General features: G+C 40.6%; 1 protein-coding gene across 7 annotated transcripts in view; it reads right to left on the bottom strand.

Annotated features, from left to right (window-relative positions):
* Positions 1-645: 645 nt before the first annotated feature.
* The window catches only part of LOC128743780 (neurogenic protein mastermind), a 53,535-nt gene continuing 32,101 nt past the window's right edge, over positions 646-22,079 (bottom strand). For 4 of the 7 annotated variants that reach the window (XM_053840441.1, XM_053840443.1, XM_053840442.1 and 1 more), the window contains exons 3-15: positions 16,527-16,790; positions 16,200-16,286; positions 15,857-16,075; positions 15,395-15,794; positions 11,947-12,547; positions 10,908-11,884; positions 10,531-10,848; positions 10,255-10,467; positions 7,456-7,656; positions 7,205-7,390; positions 6,975-7,139; positions 6,837-6,916; positions 646-2,469 (exon numbers count right to left, since the gene is read on the bottom strand). In XM_053840441.1, coding sequence (XP_053696416.1) covers positions 2,257-2,469; positions 6,837-6,916; positions 6,975-7,139; positions 7,205-7,390; positions 7,456-7,656; positions 10,255-10,467; positions 10,531-10,848; positions 10,908-11,884; positions 11,947-12,547; positions 15,395-15,794; positions 15,857-16,075; positions 16,200-16,286; positions 16,527-16,790 — 3,924 coding nt within the window. In that variant the 3' untranslated portion in view covers positions 646-2,256. The remainder of the gene's footprint in view (positions 2,470-6,836; positions 6,917-6,974; positions 7,140-7,204; positions 7,391-7,455; positions 7,657-10,254; positions 10,468-10,530; positions 10,849-10,907; positions 11,885-11,946; positions 12,548-15,394; positions 15,795-15,856; positions 16,076-16,199; positions 16,287-16,526; positions 16,791-22,079) is intronic. The other 3 variants (XM_053840446.1, XM_053840447.1, XM_053840445.1) reach the window with 3 other exon arrangements.

The following is a 22,079-nucleotide window of genomic DNA, read 5'->3' as shown; positions in this document are numbered from 1 at the left end:
GTTCCGAACTAATACTAACCACCAGTTGTTGCGTCTATTGATATACAGAAATTCTTCCGAACACGCCATATTGAAAAAAACACTATGAAAAGAGTTATTAAAAAAGTTCACGATTCCGAGCAATCAAACCACTGTGGTACGGTTGTCAAGTCATGTTTCGGTTAGTAGAATTATCGGACTGTCGGCGCATCCTTTTAAATATGTAGTCAGAAACACTCGCGTTCATACCACCAACATTCTGGTAATAGACGTGGATGGGATGGAGTTCTGGGAGGTTGAATGGCGATAAACTGGAAGCAAAACACGGATCAACAGTGAGGCTGGGATTAGCGATTTTAAACTTGTCTCACAGCCGATTTTCGAAACCCCGTTCGACGCACCCGCAAGCAGGACCGGTAAGGCTGCTGGTCGCTGGTTGGAATGGCTCGACTGCAGCGGGGAAGTCGGGGGCGTGAGTAAGCCCGATTGGAACAAAATGTCTATTGTGAATTCCGATCAAACAGAATGCTCGAATCAGAATTCAGAGTAGAAATTGTAACCAGGAAAGGTTTGATCTAGGACGTAGAACCGAGGCGACCATTAAAGCTGAAACTCAAGAACTGTGATATTAGGAATAAAGTGAGCATTTCATTTTTAATTGTTTTAGGTATATCCACATGTTTCACGATGTTTTCATAATAATTCTTTTACAGCTTTTAATTTTATATCGTCATTCACATATCAAGCTGATTTCTTCACTTTCGATATTAAGTTCGCTACTGAATTCTCCCGAGCGATTCATTTGACACAGCAAAACAGGTTTTCATGTTTTATTTAGCAGCTCAATCCTCGCATATCACTTCATTGTTTTGTCTGTGTATAAGTTTAATTCACAGCAATTAGCAACAGTTTTTTAATTAACCCTCATCATTACTCTGTAAAGGATTTGGTGCTTTACGGATCTAGCAGTAAGCGCTGAATGACCTTAAATGTGTTAATCCTGTCTGTGGATGGGAGAAATTGAAGCCCTTACAGCTCAACAGCGTGCAAGTCTACTGCTTTTCCAGAAGCGATCGTTGTTTAGCTACCAAGGATAGGTATGGGCTAAGGCTTTATTTATATCTTTTGATTTCCTTTGTTGGATAAATGTGTGTGTGTATGTTTGTGTCGGTTGTTTTTTCAATGGTCAATAATAAGAATGATAATAATAATGTTATAATAACCATAATCAATATAGCAGAATGATCATTTATAAGCCGTATTATTTTCTTGTACTGTACGGCGATCGTTCGTTAATGTTTAGAGAAGCAAATGTCTTGTTTTGGTTTATGCTTGTCTTACTGCTCGGCGCACTAATTTTGTTTTGTAGATTAAATTTGCTAGTTTAATTTACGCTGTAGATTTTGCATATTTTCACTATGAAGGTAGCCTAGTAAATATGCGAATTATCTATTGGGGATATAAACTTGTGTGTATAAGTGTTAAAAAATTTTTAGGAATAAGAAATAGATTAGGTGATTTCAGTATGCAGCCTTTTTGTCAAACTTCCAATAACTGCAATAAAATGCGATGAGCTACCGAAAGTTTTTATGCAAATTAAATCCATTGAAATGTTCTATTTTACAACTCAGTCTAAAAAATATAAAATTTTCATCCGTTCATCCTTCCTACCCTAACAGACTGGAAACAACTGAAGCCACGTTCAGCGAAGATTTTTTGTAGACTTTTTTGTTTTCGACGCTTTCGATCATATACTATTCAACAGATTGAATTTTATTGATGAAAGGGTGTGCATACCAGACTGTTTTTAACTAACAGGTGAGTACGGTAATAGTAATGAGTGTGAATTCATCGATCGATGAACCGGAAGACCGATTCGGATCCAATCCAAAAATCACAATATCGAAATTCAATGCTCTTGACAGCAGAAAGGAACTTTACCTAATTCGGAAAAAAATACACAAACATAGCCTCGCTATAAGTATGCAATTATGAACACAGAATGATTGCGCTAACATCTCAAATTTGCTTTTAGATTTTAGAGAAGAAAAATCTTCGCAAAATACACACATCTAGACTTTTCAATTACTCCTGGCTGTATATTCAATTTTCCCTTGAAATAAAAAAATATCTAAGATCACAGAAATAAATAAAGCATTTCAAGTAAATAATAAATTCGCCTTCAACAATTATTAAAACTCTGACGGTGACATCCCCGGCGACGACCCGTACAAGCCAAAACAGCAACCAAAACGATGACGCCCGCGAGAACAGCATTTAGTTGATGCATTCCGCCTTTTGCTTATTGGCCACAGCTGCTGCTACTGCTGCTGCGGCGGCTGCTGCCTGGAATCCCGGTGGCATCGGAATGCTGTATTTGTCGAAACCGGTCGGCCCAAAGGCAGCCCCATTGCTGGGAGGAAGGCTGTTCATGTAGGCGTTCTGTTCGCTGCTGAGCCAACTGCCGGGAACATGTGAGGGAAAGTTGACCTAAAATGGAACCGAACACAAAGGAAGATAGAACTATAGAGATAGAAAGAAGGAGACGCTACATGCCACGACAATGTGTGCTGAACGGAGGTATAGGAAACAGGAACACAGGGAATCTCTAACCGGGGAAATAGCAACACCAAGAGTAGAGCTGTTTTAAATGAAGTTAAACGTATAGGCTATATAATTTTTTCACGGCTTCATTATAACCTAGTTGGATTAAGGGTTTTAGATGTGTGCATTTAACAATAACATGTGGTACATTCTCTAAAAAAGTAGTTTAGAAAAAGAATCATATGTTTTACCAAAAATTTAGGAGAGAAACCCAATTATCAAAATATTTACCAAGATTTTATATTTAAATTTTACTGAAATACTGAAATGATCTGAGGCAAACTAAACAATAAAATGAAAATATGTAACAGTTATTAAAGAAATGTAAGATGGTACGTAGATAATTTTGGCTTATTTTCGATTTTCGCGTAAAGTTTTCAGGTTTTTCTTGTTAATTTTGAAAAATATAAGTCGTAACAAGGAATGTTAAAATGTGCATTGTGTACTGTTTGGCTAAATAGTAAATAACTTTAAAGCAGACGTTTTAACGTACAGTATGGAATTGTTGACTTGTTTCAATCATAGTTCTGAATACTTATAAAAATACATTTACGATTATGTTCTTAGCAACAAATATCCAATTAAAGCATTAGATATAAGAATAAGGCTTACAAGAAAGCCTCCCAGTTGGTCTCGAGGAACGACGCTGGTCTAACAAGTTAGTCGTCATATCTTCGAATCTGGGCTTGGCGAGGTTGTCAAGAGTTAAGTAATAGGATCGTAACACTAACCCTACAATTGTTCTGTACTCTAACTGGCCTAGAAAAACAGAAGGTCAAGTTTCGATAACGGAATGTAGCACCTAGACTTTGCTTTGCCTGCAAAAATCGTCAGTGAACTGAGTGTAGTGAATTCATCCCAGTGACCGATGGAATAATCGTAACAATCTTAAGTTATGGGTATGACCAAAAAATAATCCCAGGTTGTAAACAGGTTTTGTCTTTTGGCCATAACTTTTGATCGGATCATTCAATGGGAAATATGTTGTGAAACATTTTCGAGAATCCATAAAATATCGAAGGAAAACCAAAAAATAAAACGCCTGAGATACAAAGTAATTTATCAGTTAATCAATTTAACCATTCATATCTGAATCGCAATGAATGCGTGTAAAAAACAGGCAATTATATGTGGCATCGGTTCTTAATGGATTGCTTTGGTAGCAGTCTGGTTAATACCACTGATTCAGCTTTTGGGAGGGCAACTCTCTCTTAACCCTCTCTGTCCCAAAAGTTTTTATGGGTTTAAAATGTTATTTAAATTACCTGTGAGAAGCTTCACGGTATGGAACTTTAGCAACTTTTTTCGCTGGCTGTTGGTGAAGAAAATGGTTCGATCTTGTTTGCTGCGCATGCTGCATGTTGCGGCCCGTTTCGCTCATCCAATAAAATAGCTCCTGACAGGATCGCCATGTGACTTTTGATCAACTAGCATTGTTACTGTAGTTGTGAGCGAGCTTCTTTGCTTGAACTTCTTTGATATAAATATTTTATTGGCAGTTAGCACATATCTCACATCTCCCCTTTCCTGTATAAAAAATTGAGTTCCGCGAACCCAATTTTGAGTAATAAAATTGCTAGTTTTGGTGGATTTATCGTGTTTCCTGAATTAATTAAAAATCTTCCCCAATGGGTGAAGCTCGATTTCAACAGTCTAGATCGTAATTAATAGCTGAACTTATCGACACAGCTGAGCAGGGCTACTCGGCAGTTAAGCTGGAAAGGCGCGAAGTTCTCTGGGAAAAGCGTCACTATTCGCATAGTCTGCCGCATACCAAGCTGGAAATCCTTTATGTTGCCCACAGTTCGGACTATGTCAATATTAGTTCCAGTTCAAGCGTTGGAGCTGCTTTAACCCCGCTACGCAGACTTGGAATGTCGCAAGGAAATTTTCGAGTGGATTTCCTATATGCCGGAAGATGAATTTGTGGATTATTTATCGCAGCTCTTGCAAGCTCTTAACCACGGCACATATGAAGCATCATTCCTATCCAAATTACTGCTGCAGTAATCATTGGTATCACCTTGAATCGCCCATCGCCTATATTGGCTGCTCTTGCACAGCAATGTGCAATTGAATCTTTATCGCAATGCATTAAACGTTACTATAGCAATTGGTTGCAAAGCAATTACGGTAACCTTTGCTATAACGGTGGTAACGTAGCTATAATAGGACAAAAATTAATTCTTCGAGCAACTTTCAAGCAAATAAAATGTATCACTTTTGTCTGATTTATACGGACCGGATTTTTCCATCTCGCCTGACTCAACGTACACTCAAGGAAATCGCGTCTCGCAAAGACCTTGGTCGTACAGACATGTCATATTTTTCCGTGGACATCCCGTCTCAAAAAAAAATCGGTCAGTTTGATCCGCTTCATTTTGTTGACGTCCCGTCTCGCTGAAATCCACTGATTAACCTGATTTGTTATGACCCGCTACAATTGATGCGGACATTCCGTCTCGCTAGGTCCAGTCTGGCCAATTTAGTTTGCGGACATCCCGTCTCGCTTATTCAATAAAATAGCTCCTGGCAGGATCGCCATTTTTGAATTTAAAATGTTATTTAAATTACCTGTGAGTGGTTGCACTATATGCGACTTGCCTCGCTAACTGTCGGTGGAGGAAAGATGTCGATCCTGTTTGCTGTTGTTACTATAGTTGTAAACGAGCTTCTTTGATTAAGCTTCTATGATATAAATATTTCTAATGGCACACATCAAAAAGTGTTTCGGCAGGTGTTTTACAGTATTTGTTCAATTGAAAAAGTTATCAATAAGCAATTCGTCAAGCATAACTATAGTGCTTATACAAGAATCTTTTTACAACGTTCTGAAATATAGATTACCTGTGATTCATAGATCGGAAGTCATAGATCATCATGGGACAGAGAGGGTTAAATAATTGATTTTCTGAGAGTTTCACAATCGTGGAACTTTGCTGTTACACAACCGGCGCGTACACCATTATGCAAATATCATTTTTTAAATCAATTGCCGTGCCAGCACCCTATCCAACACAGTGCCTAATTCGAGACAATCGCAGATTTTTCTTGAATATTAACAAATTTCTAGCTATTTAAACAATTTGATGACTGCAAATTTGTCTAGAAATTTGTCGATATTTAAGAACTTAAAATTGGAAGAAGAAATATAAGTCCAAAACTAAAACCATATTCATTTTACTGACCTTTTTTATTCGATTTAGTACACAAAACAATTCTGCAAAAAAAGTGTTTTTGGTTCAGATTACAGTGACACTAGACGTAACTTAACAGTGCTAGTAAGAAAAACGTTAAAAATGGCGGATGTTTTACAACCGATGCCGGGGAATGTTTCGCAACCGGGGACGATCCCCTATTTATCCGTTTTTTTTTCTTCTACATTTTCCTGCGCCGTGAAGTAACAAATGATGGTTAAAGCTCAATCAAAGCCTTGATGTAACATTCCACATTCGAATTTGACCTTCCGGTTTTTATTCGGCACACTTCGCAGCCAGCTGTTATAGTACAGGACAATCGCGGGGCTGGTGCTACGTTGTGCCTGTTGAATCTTACAGCCTTCTCCCAGTCGAGATTCGAACATACGACGACTGGCTTATCGTACCTCGACGCTAACTGGGAAATCAAGCAACAATGGTTATACAAGTCGTAATTGAGAAGCAGTAGAAATACCTTCCAGAGCAATATGAAAATATTACTAAGTTTGGTTTTGGCAAAAGTACAACTTTTGTCAGACCTGAGAGAAGGATACAACGAAGCAACGAAGCTCAAATGAACGGTAGTATCAAATTGAAAAAAAATTGAAATTCCCAAATGTGCCAACTCTGATTGCAATCAAGATGCTAGCCCAGCCTATCAATAAGGCAAAAGACGAGTCTCATTAAAAATGACCGCAAAATTCGTTCCATAAATTTGATTTATTCCGGTTATACCCTAATAGATTGCGTATCGTATTTATGATATTCATTTCCTATAAATTCTGGCAACAAAAGACTCTGTTATGATAACACGAATGTTTCTGTGTATGGGTGTGTATGCAAAAAAACTGATTTTCGTGCTACAGATGCACCAAAAGATATACAAGGCGATCTTTAGGATGACAACATTCGATAGCCCAATTTCGAAAAATAGTCATTCACATTGCTATGAGCTTGTTGTGGCTGCTGCTGCGGTTGCTGTTGAAGCTGCTGTTGGAGTTGCTGCTGCTGGTGTTGCAACTGATGGTGATGGAGAATAAAGTCGTCATATTTTACCTGTGCTTGTGGATTGTTCGACTGTTGTTGCTGCTGACTTATAAGGTTCGTTTGTAAGTTGATACCATGGTGTCCGAATGCTATAAAAAGAATATTGTAGTTTCGAATAGACTACTGTGTGTTGAGTGAGTTCCTTACCTTGTCCTGGTTGCTGCATTCCCTGCTGATTCAACTGGTTCGGTCCTTGCTGTGCTGAAAGAAACATGTCACCGGACTGGTTGGGACCGTTCATGAAGGAAAATTGACGGAACGAAACGATAGCTGGATCGAACGAAGTCCAGTCGGGAAAATTATTGCCGTAACCTGAACGAATAGTTACATATCATAATAAATTATGTACTTATTACTTGAATCATTGTTGTACTCACCTGCTTTATTGTTGCCGCTTGGCGGTTGGGACTGTGCTAAATGATTTTGATCATTCTGCTGGAATCCCATAAACTGCTGCTGCTGCTGCTGTAGCTGCTGTCCCCAACTGGGTTGCTGAGGCTGTTGCTGCTGTTGTTGTGAGTTGTTCGCTAGATTCATGAAGGGAAGAATTTTGCTGCTTGACACTGAAATGGAAAATAAGGTGCATAAGACATACGAACGGTTTCTTCGGTCGAAAACTAACACTTACCATGCGGTCTCGGTACGCCGAAACCAAATGCGTTCATGTGATTGAAGCCGGGCGGAGGCATCCGGGTCCGCTGAACATTTTCTAGCAATTTACTGTGATTGGGTGCGGTTGTTGCCGCACTTGGCGGCATTTGCTGCTGGCTGATCTCATCGTTGATGAGCTCTGCGAGTGCTTTTTGGGTCTCTATGAACGGGTCAAAACCTGAAATTTAATTTAATTTTTCATCTTGAATGAGTTGCAACGATTTACAAAACAGATGGATATTTTCGAGCTGTGTTCTAAACTTTTTTGCCTCAATTATACATTCTAATGAAACTACTTCTGATCTGAGCAGTGATCCTATACAGAGACAAACGACAACAATGAGAACCGTGAAGAAAAAGAAGGATATCGGCTGCAAACTGGACCGTGTACGGATTGCGTTGCCAGCTGAAGTCCCGCAGCAACTTATAAAATGCTAATTCTTCCGGTACTGTACAGACGTTGAAAAAGAGTACCCGACTAGCTCTGGGGGTTTTGAGCCTAAGGCCAGGCGTTTCTTGGCGACAAAGTAGAAGAGCGGGCGAGAGGCAGCCATCTAAATCACGATTATACCAGGTGTATAAAAGGCGCAGTAGAGTGTAAGATCACGTTGTAGAGTGACAACAATACGACCGACTGTTATGACTGGGTTCGTAGCAAGGATGCAGAATGAGCGAACCGCAGAACCCTAAGAACGTTCGAACAGACACAGCTCCACTTTACAAATTGTAAAAAAAAACACGGGTTAGGAAGAGTTACTTAGAAGGATCATCAAGTACATATAGTTCTATCTCTTTAGCCCCTACCTCGAAGATCTCAGTCAAACGATAATGACCGATGGCCATATGTAGCGAAACGGCATAAGCATCCCTTTCGGACATTCGGTCTTATTTATTCATACACTGCGATGAGTTTTTACGAGTGTGTATTGAGCTAACTGCTACGGTCGTCGCTTTTGTTCGTTATTGCAGGCCAAGCTGCTGATACCAAGGTCCTGCTAGGCAGCAGGCATGTTTTTGCAGTCAAAATCCAACTATTTGCGTAAATGAAACAGCTATACGTTCTGTTCGTTTCACTCTGCAAAACCGGTATGCTGGCAGATGGGTATTATTTTTAAATCTTAGCCAGATTTTTGCAAATAATACCCAAGCCGGCAGTAGATGTTGGCTACTGTCAAACACATAAAGTAGGGATAGGGTTGCAAGTCCCTTGGCTGATACCGATTACTCGTGCGGGCTATGAACAGTATCGAGGACGAAGACGAAGAAAAGAAAAAGTAATGCAAAATCTGTATCCCAGTGCGCCACTAGCCCACACGGGTAGCTGGTTGCTCACGAGTTCTTTGACTCGCGAGTGGACTATGCAAAAAGACGATATGGAGCAGAATGACCGTGGCTGTTTGTCTTACGCTTGTTGAGTGGCCTAAGCGTTGATTGCTATGCTTCTCATACTCTCTCGCGTGAGAGAGACCATCGGCTTCTCGCTTGATTTGCAGCATTGGAGCTGAAAAACGGTAAGGCTGGGAAGCACGGTTTCCCGGCATAACAACCAGAAGCGGGAAGCGATCACCCGGTTTATTGTCCTCCCAGAGGAAGAACAAATGCCGGAGTGGTTGAATGGCCTCCTTTGCTGTATTTTTAAAAAAGGACATTAACTTGAGTGTAAAAAGTATCGAGGCATTACATTACTCAATTCTGCCTATAAGGTACCCTGTTCTGTAGACTGAGGTCGTTAGCGGAGTCCTTCGTCGACGAGTACCGAACTGGTTTTCGTAAGGGTCACTCACCGATGGACTCAGAGTTACCTTGCGTCAATTACTAAACAAATTTCGGGAGAACAACTTAAACCTTATCATCTGTTTGTGAACTTCAAGGCAGCGTACGACTTAGTTCAACGAAATGAGCAGAGGTAGATAATGCTAGAACATGGGTCAAAATCATGCGTCAGAATAGATGGTGAGACCGCAGCCGCCTTTGCGACTTTGGATGGGCTGAAGCATGCAGTTTTTAACCTCCTATTCAACATTACCTACGAAGGTGCAATACGAAGAGCGGCTATTATCATGAAATCTCATATTAGCTTGGTTTCCATTTGCGGATGATGTCAATGTCATCGGAATCAACCGCAGCGCATCGGACGAGGCAGCAGGGAACATGGGAGTCCAAATCGTGTTGGTACCGACGTGGATCTGAATGGGAAACGAAATGAAGTAGTGGAGGAATTCAGTAGCATACTTAGAGTAGCAGTAGCATATATGCTTGTGACATGTGACAGCGATGAAAGATGCGAAGTAAAACGACGAATTACAGCTGCGAATCGAACTTTCTACGGAAGCCAGCAGAAGTCCCGTAGTGTACAGATTCGCACAAAACTGGTGCTCTACAGAACACTAATCTTTCCGGTGGGATACTTGACGGAAATGCATCATGGACGCTAAAGTAGTAGATCGACGAGCATAATATTCTGCGATCTATACTTGGTGGAAAAATGGAAAATAGAGTGTACAGCAGACATATAAACCACGAGCTGTAGAAAGTACTTATACAAATGTGCTGATATAGTGCATGGACACTGTGACAGGTTACGATGGGTAGGTCACGTGGCCAGAATGCCCGCCAAAAGAGTAGCCAAAACAGTGCGCTATCGAGGACGATGGTTTCAGGGGATTGGAAAACCGCAACCCAGGACCGACATGAGGATCATGATTCGTTCGGCGAAGGATCAATAATGGCCATCGCTACTAAAGTAAAAAAATAAGTAAAGAAAAAACAACGCTACCTAAATCGTCATCTGCAACCGGATTCTGCTGCTGCGAAAATGGTTGTTGCTGTGGGTTGTGTAACCTATTGTTTGGTTGCTGTTGTGGCGACTGCGATTGCTGCTGCTGTTGTTGCTGCTGCTGTGGATTGGCCCCGTTCAACAGAATACTATGAGCATTCAACTGGCCATTTAGCATTCGCTGCTTTTGTACATGCTGAGAACCTAGCAAACCTGCGACAGATGTAAGTAAAATGTTTTTATCTGACACGCCAAAAGCAAAACTTTTCCGCTCACCATTACTGTGTTGTTCTAGGAAATGAGAGCTTAATCGGCTGTTTTCCAGAAGACCAGCTATGTTCATTGGATCCGTTGGATGTCCGTTGAGTAAAAATGGTTGGTTCTGTTGCTGTTGGTGTTGTGCTGCTTGCTGCTGCTGTTGAAGTTTATGAAAATCGAAGAACTTCGACATATTATTCGCGTAGATGTGAGTCATGTCCGTGTGTTGTGATTGCTGCTGCTGTTGCTGTAATCGCTGATGAGCATGCTGCTGTTGCTGGCTCAATAACCTACTGTTAAGTTCGTTTGTGTTGTGGAAGTAATCCGCATAATCTCCTAAAATGATACAATAATGTCCGTTCGAAATTATGACTACAATTCTCATGAATACTCACCATTATAACCATTTAATTGCGACGTCCCGTTCAGTCCACTGTTAAGAATATTGCGCTTCTGTATTTCCTGCAAGCGCAGCAGCTCCTCGTGATGTTCAACATCAAGTTTGCTGCGCATCACGTACTTGCTAAACGCGGCCTCCCAATCTTCGGTTGTACCACTTTCGATACCACCATTACCGAGACCAAGGCCATTTAATTGCTGCAAATGCACGTTGTTGAGCAAGTGATGTTGCTGCTGTTGCTGCTGAATGCTGCTCAAATTTTTGAGGATCTCTTTTGTGTGCTGCTCATTGGAATCGTTTGTACCGCTGAGGAGATCTGGCAGCTGGGAGGACGTGAGACCAGATGATTGAATACCATCCAGATGGCCTCCCTCTAGCTTGTTATAGTTGCTATACGGATCGAACGTGCTGTGTGAGAAGAAGCTGCTGTTGTCATCAAATATTCCTAACTTAGCAAACCGGGAAGTGCTGCTTTCAATCAGACTGTTGATCTTATTCATGCCATTTTGTGGTTGAGACTGTTGCTGCTGCTGTTGAAGTTGCTGTTTACTAGCTGTCGATGTCGTAGCGGGCAACGATGTTTCCAGACCGATATCATCATTGCCGTTGCTGCTAAACAGGGACACTGGTGATGAAGGCTCTATCACGAGTTCTGTATTGTCGCCGGCACTCTTGTCATCTGAGGCTAACGCAGTCGACGAGGAGGAAGAGAAATTGCTGCTGCTGATGCTGCTGCTACTACTGCTATTAATACCATTGGTAATGGCGGTGGTGGCTGTCGACATGATGGCACCGCTGCTAGGCACGGGTTCATCTTGGACGGCTACGACGGCCGTTGTTGTATTTCCAGTCGATATCACATTGTTTATAACCGACAAAGGATCGGGGAATGCAGTCGGTGAGCTCTTACCGCTGGGCGTTTCGCTTAAAGTGCTTCCACTATCTCCACCGGCATGAGATGAACCGCTACTGCTACAGGAAAACAAACAATCAAAAGTTACAAAATGAGGTTGAAGTAAAACATCAGTACTTACCTTAACGAAGGTGTGTCGGTTTTGCCGTCATTATCCGACGATAGAGCGTCATTGTCTAGATCTTCGAAGTCCAGTTCGTCATCGTCGTCGTCTAAATCATCCAGATGAGAAGCGGTTATACTGCTGCCATTGCCGCAACTAATAGTAATCTGCTTCAAGCTTTTTCCACTGTCCTCAACCTCCTTGCCATTACTGTCATCGGCAATCACGTGACCGTTAACGCCAGTGTCCACCGGTTTGCCGTTTCCATTACTGATCACTGTAGTATTAACAGTGTTGGTGGCTCCGAATACACTGCTAACTGCAGTACCGTTAACATTCTTCCTGTTGCTGCCCATACCGCCATTCGTTACGCTATTAGCACCGGAAGAAATTGTACTATCTTTGACGTGATTGCTGCTGCTACTGCATCGATTATTGCTGCTGCTACTACTACTGGAATTACGCTTACTGTGACTGTCTTTGCCTCCGTTTTCTTTATTATGTAGATCACGATCCCGTTCCCGATTGCGGTCACTGTCCCGAGTGCCCCGATGCTTTCGACCCCCTTTTGTTCTAGACTTTTCGTGTTTACGCGAACCGTTCTCCTTGTTGCTTCCGACTGTAACGATAAAAAATCGGTTGACCGTAAATTCGAAAAAAACAGTTAAGCGCAAAATGCATGGTTGACACGTTGTTAATCGTGAAAAGTTAGTCGATTTAGTTGCGTTTATGGCCAATCGATACCAAAATGTTAGTAACTAAGAAATACGCCGGTGCGACTGCTGCAGGACCCCTCAACCGAAATATTACCACAATTACCACCAAACAGAAGCAAACGTTCATAATCTACAAATATTTAATTCAGTCACACTTACACGCATACATTGTCCTTGTATAGACACACATACATTTTATAGAATAGTAATAGACAGGTCACAAAAGATGGTCGCAACAACTTGGGTTCTTGGCTCATGGGAACAGTAATTTTCGTTCTTGATAGAATGGAGGCGGCAGTAATATAAGGACTACAGTTATAAAAATAATAAGAAAATAACAATGCAAATACAAATATAGCAGATACACCCAATAATGGAAGCAAATCTAGTGTGTTCAATATTAATGCCTAAGATTCCAGTTCAATATCAGTAATACAACTCAAATAGCATGAATTGGAACATTCGTACCTTTATGAGTGATATTATGAACTTACTATTTCAAACTATATAGAACTTTTAATTGATTCCTATAAATCCTTTTCAGCAGGGAGTTTTTCAGTATTTTTGACTCGAGGAGAACATGCTTCATGCCTGTTGGTCGACATTTGTGAAAAGTTTCAATGTAAGCGATTAATTTGGAACCGTATTAGCCCAGAATTTCTCCGTAAATTCGATTAATTTGGAGCTTCGAGAGGCTATTACATTTACATATAGAGGCTCAAATACTTGTCGCGATGTCAAACGGTTTTCATTGGCCTTCGAAAAAGTGTTGCCAAATGATAGAAATTGGTATTGGTTTGTTTCTTTTTCGTTTTTATCCGCAAAGCAGAAAATATGGCACGTTGTGTCGTTTGGCATTATTGGGTTAATTCTGGTTAAGCAGTACCTACGCCAAAATTGGCATTAGAATAAGTTGAATAGTATTAAAAACGAAACATGAGATAAAAAATTCTGAAAATTTTTTTGTTACAAAAAATGACTGCTAGGTAGGTATATCCTCTTGAATACCACATTCAGTATAATAATTTTTCGGACAAATTAGGTTTGACCATTTGCAAAACCATAAATTTGTGGTGTAAAACGATAAAAACGATGTTAAAATCATTTAACAATGCAGCGACCTGGTTTCAACATTTACAAAACCTCAATTCTAATGGAAGAAATCGATCGTTAGATAAAATAAATCAATACATGACAACGCTCCTACTGTTAATAATATAAAAACAAAACATAAAATGATCCATCCACCACACTTGCTCATTCACGCATATTAGCATACAAATCAAACAATACAAAAGAGGTTAGTAATGACTTAAAAGGATTCACTCAGGAATTGTGCGCTGTGCTGGGGTACTTTAATTCGAATTGTCTTACTAATCTCTTCAATTACTCATACATCCACAGGTAAAATAAAAACATTACATTTCAACATAACATAAATACAATTCTCTCTCAAATGTAATAAATCCTATTGAAAGTGACAGCATGAGGGCGTTTTTTGTGCTCTTTATTATAAAGTAGGCAATTTAATAAATTACGGAAGATGAATTTACTGGAAGAAATTACTTTAAAACTTTACATTTGTCGATAAAAACAAAAATATATGAATTAAATGCTCCAAAATATTTTTCGTAAAAGACAATAACCAGAAAATTTCTTGTACAACTGAAACAACTTAAACTTCATCAGCACTCAGCCTATGAGATTTGTATTATAATTTATCGTGTTGGATTCTACGGGTTTGATATTGTAGAACAAGAGAATTTTTACGGGTCCCTCCTGAACAGAAAACATCAAACTGCTTTCTGATCGGAGCAATTGCGAATATGCTGCACGCATTCTCAGCGAATAAAATAAGTAATTTTGATCATTGATAGCCACAGAGAAAATTTACAGATCAATTATATCTTCGACCTGGCCATAAACCGAACACGATGTCTTTTCCGTGACTTGAGTTTCTCGATAGAAACCGCTAACCACATAGTCACGAGAATTAAGTTTTGACGTCCCAGTCATATAATGACGTTTTAACTGACACAGCATTACCTCATTTTTCAGTATCATTCGTCACCAGAATCATTTACATTTACATCATTTAATCAGAATCAGATTTTTTGACTACTTTGCAACAAACAAATAATTAATTTGATTCCTTTTCTGAGTATTTGCGGACGAGTAGATATAAAGCATGCTTGAAAACTCAGTAAAAATGATCAGAATTATATATTAGGCGGAAGACTTCACAATAAAGTGGGTCTATCCACAAGCAATTTAACAGACTTTATGATGTCCAACTGGTACCTAAAACTGTCACCTTCATATCTTTGAACATTTCTGAACAATGTTACCACAATTATCGTTGTGTTGAAAAACAAACTTACGTTAGATAAACGAAACTAACACATTTGCACCTAGTAGGTTGCATAATTCGTGAGTTCGTTGTTTAAAAAACGTAGCTGAACAAAAACTCTAATATGCCACAACCAAAAATTTCAAAAATTTTGCTTTCCTATAGAATTGTAGATGAATGAGTAAAGCGAACACTAACAGCTGGTAACCAATTTCGCACAGATCACAGACAGGTTAGGATTTAAGCGGATGTTCGGTTTGCATTGTTTTTCAGACTTGGAAACGTTACATTTAAGGTCCAAATGCAGGAATGGAAGGGTAATCTCAGACAAAAGGACGAGATGGGATCACTATCGGGCTACTTCTGGAGCTGGTGTTGGGAAAGCCTAGCACGCACACACCTGTTTTACCGTTAATCTTATTCTCCTTATTGCTACCGCCGCCTCCATTGCCATGAGTGCTACCGTCGATCGGCGTAGTGGACAAGCTTGGCCAAGCTTCTTTGCATTGTATTGGTCCATTGGTTATGTCGCTTATATGTTTAGAATCACCTGTTTTACCGCTGCCGTTTGTACCGTTTGCGAGAATGCCGTTCGTGGTGGTGCCGGTTCCGGTACCGTTTCCGCCATTGCCGTTGCCATTGCCGACACCACCACCGGTGCTGTTGTTGCCACCAACGCTGCTGCCATTCATCACCGCGCCTCCGGACGAGACACCGTTAACAATTGTTAGACCCAGCTGCGCCTGCATCGTATCATGAAGCCGTTTCTCATATTCCTGATGCTTTCCTTGATGCATTTCCTACAAAAGTTCAGCGTTCAGTAAAAATATGTATTTCTACTAAGTAACAACATTTGACTCACCTCTTTCGTAAAGCTAGCTTCCTGATCGCCCAATTCATGCAGGTACATGCAGTCCGGTTTCGGACAAGTCTGGTTCTTCATAAAATGGCTACAGTACTTGGTAGTGCCTAAGCTCGTCTTTATCAGTCGCCCGTCCATATTGATGTTGTTGACACTATGAATGGCTTTTAGTGCATCGTTGTTGTTGATGTACGTTACGTACGCCGAAGCCGAAGGGACCTGTAGCACACACACACAACCCCACAGGCAGTAGATTTATTCGATGCCGTCCGGTATGTTAGTTTTGAAAGAGAAACAAAGGGGAGAAAGTCAGTTACCTTCTTCACACCGTTAAACTAGTTACCTGGACTCCAGCATACGTTGAACTAGGATTTATGACAACTTTATGTATCTTGCCATACTTGCCAAAGTATTCGTGCTTTTTTAGAATCTGAAAAATAAAAATGTTTAATTTAATATTTGTCATTAAGATTTGATCAAACAAATAGTGGAATTTAATGAAATCCAGGCCGGTGGCTAGTCCGCACAGAAGACAAGCAGAAGTGAATGCATGAATTGATTTTTAATACACAACTCACGCATTCACTCCTGCTAATCCGCAGGCGAATAAAAATAGCACCTGTAGAGTATTGCGTATGTAAAATCGTTTCGCTGCTTATCTCATACTCACTTCGGGATCTGCCAATCTCGGCGGCAGTCCGACAACGAATACCAGGTTCTTTTGTACCACCCGTACGTTAGCCAGATGCTTCCGGTTTTCAGAGATTTTCGCCTTCCGCTGCTGGTCCCGCTGCCTTTTCTCTGCCTTGAACGCCGCAATCTGCTCCTGCGACAAAGGCGTAAAGTCCGCCGGGTTCTCCGGATACGCCTTTCGACACGCGGGACACAGCTCGTTTTCATCGGTGCGGATCCTATGCCAACAGAACCGGCAAATCTGCAATAATTCAGTAAAACAAAATTCCGGGTTTGTAGATGCGAACTTGAAATTTTTTATAATCTTGTTTACATTGGTATTTATCTAGTTCTACAACATCGTCCGATGTTTAATTAAGTGAAACAAAAAATAGGCCCTTTAAAGGCTTAAATAATAAAACAAAATTAATAAAATTATTACCATTTATATTTCTAGACCTAATTCAAGAACCGTTGCTGTTCAGTGTAGTGAAATAGGTGGCAATTCGATATGAAAAACAAAATTCACTGATTTTTTCAGGGTTTTTTCAATCAACGAGGAAATCAGGAAAATTAGCTGATTACCGAAGTTTTTTTTTCAACTTACTCAGTTTCACATGTTATCAGACATCAAGATTGCTCAAAACATAAAGTGTTGTTGATTTTTATCAAACCTCCTAAATCGATAACCCCTAGTTTTCGCAATCTACAAAAATTCTCAGAAGTTTTTCAGTTCGTCGCTTTGCTACATCTGTGTTTGATGTAGGTAATGCTGGAAGGGCCCAATGCAATATACAGGGTGTCCCATATCAAATTGCACCACGGGGGGAGGTGGTTCATGTCCTTGGGTACGAAAGTAACTCCGTTGGCTTTGTACCACTCCAGGACATCCTTTGAATAGTGGCACGAAGCTAGATCCGGCCAGAAGATCGTAGGGCCCTCGTGTTGCTTTAGCAGAGGAAGTAGACGCTTCATCTGTAGACACTCCTTGAGGTAGATCTGCCCGTTTACAGTTCCGATAGTTACGAATGGCGCACTTCGCTTGCCAAATCATGTATTTTTTGGCGAACTTTGAAAGTTCCTGCTTTCTTACTTCTTCCTCTGGAGCATCAAAATTGCGCTGGGCGGTGTTCTCAGAGTTTCGTAGTAACGTTTAATCACACGGCTTACCGCCCACTGCCCAGTGGTTTTTTCGATGAGAGAGTTGAAGACTTTCCAGGTGTTTGCACAAAATCAATTCGCGACGTTGCTTTTCGGGTGACGCCATTTTTTCAAATTTTCGAAAAACCGACCGCGATAAAAATAGAATGTAAACAATACACTTTAAACTACTTCTATTCAAGTTTTCAAGAGAAACTACTTACTTCATCGCCTAGCACAAGTTTGATGTTCCGGAGGAAGTAAGGATGCAGAAACTTTCAAAATTTTCCAAGAAATACATGATTTGGCAAGCAATCTGCTCATGTGGCAAACAGATACACCGTTCGTGACTACCGGGATTGTAAACGGGTAGATCTAGGGAGTGGCTACAGAAGCGTTTGCTTCCTCTGTTGATGCAACACGAGGGTCCTATGATCTTCTGGCTGGATCTAGCTTCGTGCCACTGTTCAAAAGATGTCCGGGAGTGGTACGAAACCAACGGGGTCACTTTCGTACCCAAGAACATGAACTCCCCCAACACACCGGAACTAAGGCCCATCGAAAAATACTAGGCTATTATCAAGCAGACATTACGAAAACATCTCAAGCAGGACAAACCTGAGGAAGACATGAAGAAAAAGTGGGTTTCCGTACAGATGAAGCTGCAGTCAGGTTGTACAAAACTTTTTGAGTGGAGTTAACCGTAAGGTGAGGGCATACGCTTATGGTATTGAAGTTAAATGAAACAAATATGCCAAAAGCTTACTAACGGGTTATATTTTGTTGTCTGAAAGTTTGAAAAGGATCGGTCAATTAGGTAATTTTCTACAGCGTTTCTTCTGTGGTGCAATTTGATGTGGGACACCCTTTTCTAGACAAGTTCCAGGAGTACCACTCGAAGACTCATCTATTCTATTTGTGGACTTTAAGGTGACGTACGATTCAGTCAAACAAAATGAGCCGTGGCTACAACAAGGATTTCCGGCGAAGCTAGGTACGCTGATTCATGCGACGTTGAACGGGTCAAAATTATGCGTCAGAATAGCGGGTGAGATCTCAGCCGCTCTCGTGACGTTGGATGAACTGAAGCAAGAGGATGCATTTTCGAACCTGCTATTCAACATTGCCTTGGAACTTGCAAAACGAAGAACAAATGTGGAAAAGAATAGGACTATTATCACGAAATCTTACATGCTTCTTGGTTTTGCAACATCATCGGAATCAACCGTAAATCAGAAGAAGTCTTCAGTTCTTTTAAATGGGAAGCAGCGAGATTGGGACTTACCATTAACATCGTCAAAACGCAGTACATGGTTGCTGGCAGGGAGCCTAAACGGGGTTGGTGCCGAGATGGCGCTAGATGGGGAACGATATGAAGTAGTGGAGAAACTCATATACCTTGGTACGGACTTTCTACGGATTACGTAGCCAGCTATAGTCCGTAGTTGGCTAATTCGCACAAAACTGGCGTTCTACAGATCCTTCCGGTGACCCTTTACAGACATGGAACATGGACGCTAAAGGAAGCTGATCGACGAGTACTAGGGGTTTCTGAGTGTAAAACTCTGCGATCTATACTTGCTGGCAAAATGGAAGATGGAGTGTATCGCAAACGCATTAACTACTAGTTCTATCAAATATGCAGATATGCTAATACAGTGCGAGTAGTACAATGTTAAGGGCTGCAGAGGGCTGTGTACGTGGTTAAAACGCCTATAACTGTTTTCAGCAGAGAACCAGGAGGAGTCCGTAGACTTCGTGGCCGCACCTGATGGATGTGCGCTGTCGAGGATGATGCACATTTAGCTGGTGTCCGAGAAGAATGGAAAACGGCAGCCCAGGACCGACAGTATTGGATGACCAGAATTCGTTTTGCGCAGGATCGATAACGGATCGCTGCCACTAAAGTAAATAAGTAAGGTAGTGAACACTGCACTGGCAGTCGCACGATTTTCCTACAAGAAACCGCCGATATAGCAGGCCACATAGTCGAACATTTTCTTTTTCACTTCTGTGATAAGAAGAAAGTTGTTTGAAAAAGTCCTATATGGAAGAATACGCATTAGTGTTATTTTCTAACTCTACTATTTGCGACCATAATCAAGTATGACCAACGTGACTCATGTACAAACTGCTAGTCGCATGTAGTCGATAATCACATATCAGCGCCTCTTATTTCGGGTGCAAGTATAGAGGATTGATATTAAAAACTGCTTCCGAGACGGTAGTTGAAGTTGTAATAAATGCTCCTTCCAAACATTTCCATTAGATGCACACCATGAAAATGGTTCAGCTTCAAACTAATAATTGAACTCAGTGGAATCCAGCTTGATGATTTGTTCGCACAGAAGACAAGCAGAAGTGAATGCATGAATTGATTTTCAATACACAATTCACGCATTCACTCCTGCTAATCCACAGGCGAATTAAAATAGCATCTGGATCTGGTACTAGATTCTACATTACCTGTATGTTAACCAGATGGACCCATCTGGTATTCAGATACTAGAGTACAAGAAAGTCGAAGTCCCACAAATCCTCATATAAACTTCAAAGAACCGTTCCGAACCGATTTCCGTTTCCGTTTGCAATTAGGGAACAAGTCTATCCAAGCCTGAGAAAATGAGTTGATGATAATGACTGAAGCAGTCCATGCGAATCACAACAATGGCCATAACACAGCAACAACGTCAAATCCTGCTTATCATTAGCAATTGGAAAGCAATAATAAAGATATTTTGAAGAATTTCCGTTAGGTACAACATAGTTTTTCCATCTTTTTTTGGAGTTTCCCTTCAACGTAAAAAATATTGTAAAATCTAAATATGTTGGAAAAACAGCAGATCTTGATTTTTTTTAAATATTGTTTTCGTTTATAAATCCATAAGCAATGTACCAAATTTCATGGAATTCTGGGATATTCAAAATTATCCATGTTAATAGGTAAATCAGTTGTCTGTTTATGAGTTTATAAAAGGTCACCGGTTCCAATGGCGAACCGACGACTTATTCATCAACATCAACAGGTTCCTCCAATGATAAGTTTTAGGCGCATGTGTATCGCGAAATCCTTTTTTATCGTTCACTAGCAACATTATGCTCAACGTCGTCTAGTCCATCGTCTATTAGGCATTTATATGCATCGACCAAACCTCGTGATTTTAGTCATATAATCTCATATTATAGCTTGGTTCGACCCATGCACCTTCCAGAATTGGACAAAAGGTGGGGGTCACAACGACAACTTGTTAAGCGTAGCTCTGCTACCTATTACCCCCCTTCCTTTTCCCTCCATTTCCAAAAATCCTTCTTCATTACTTTCTCTTACCCTCCCTTCATCAATTGTAGAACTATCGTTTCAAAAAATATTTATATGCATATTATATATTATCTTCATATCCAGTGACGTGTTTAAACTCATTGTTTTTAGACCTGTTTTAATATGTTCTGAAAAGAAGTCTGGTTTTTATTGAATTGGTACGTACATTCAAACAAATTGTTTTCAGGGAAGTAACGAGTTTTTAACAACGACCAGCGAAAGCAGTACAGCAGTAGCAGAAAAATGATCTTCGGAAGTATACCTTTTGGGAATTGTATTTCTCAAAAATTTCGAAGTATACATCTGCCTGGGGTGAATGAGAAGATGACTTAGAAGTGTATTGTTTAAGGGGCCATGTAGCCGCATGACCACCGAGTCTACTTTGACCAATGAATGTTAGTAGAACCAGGACACTCGATATCAGGTGACCTTAGCACGGATTTACTTTTAGGCCACTTCACACATCCTCCCTTGTACTGAATGCAAGTTAAAAGAGAGGTAAAAGCAAAGCAAAGCCTAAGTGCTACATTCCGTTATCGAAACTTGACCTTTCGTTTTATACGGCAGACTTCGCAGCCAGCTGTTAGAGTGCAGGAGAATTGCAGGGTCAGTCGCTACGATCCTATTGACTCCAACAGCCTCTCCCAGTCGAGATTCGAACATACTGGCTTATTAGGCCAGCGTCATACCTCGAAGCCAACTGGGAGGCTAAAAGAGAGGTACTGGCGCTAGATACATAATGCAACCCCTTATCCAAGTGTAAATTATAATTTGTTCCACTTCTTAGTTCTAGGAACGACATTTGGTAGTACAAAGTTGTAGGAATGAAAACAGATATACAAATAGCATGTGAAAAGAGCAGGAAAGCAGGATACCTTCGCTGAACCATTGAAAATCAGAAGTGAACGGATATATTGTCCAACCATGACTCGTTTGTTCATTGCTAAAAGTGTGGCCTCTCTACAAAAGAAGCCTTCAAGCCTTGGTGCTACATTCCGCGTTTGGAACTCGACCTTCTATTTTTATTCGACAGACTCCGCATCCTGGTTCATAAATTGAAACTGTTGCAGGTTACCAGCTAGTCGTCATATA

Source organism: Sabethes cyaneus, chromosome 3 (genome assembly GCF_943734655.1).
Source record: "Sabethes cyaneus chromosome 3, idSabCyanKW18_F2, whole genome shotgun sequence".
NCBI lineage: Eukaryota > Metazoa > Arthropoda > Insecta > Diptera > Culicidae > Sabethes > Sabethes cyaneus.
The sequence above is the reverse complement of the archived record's forward strand: the minus strand, read 5'-3'. Positions and strand labels throughout refer to the sequence as shown.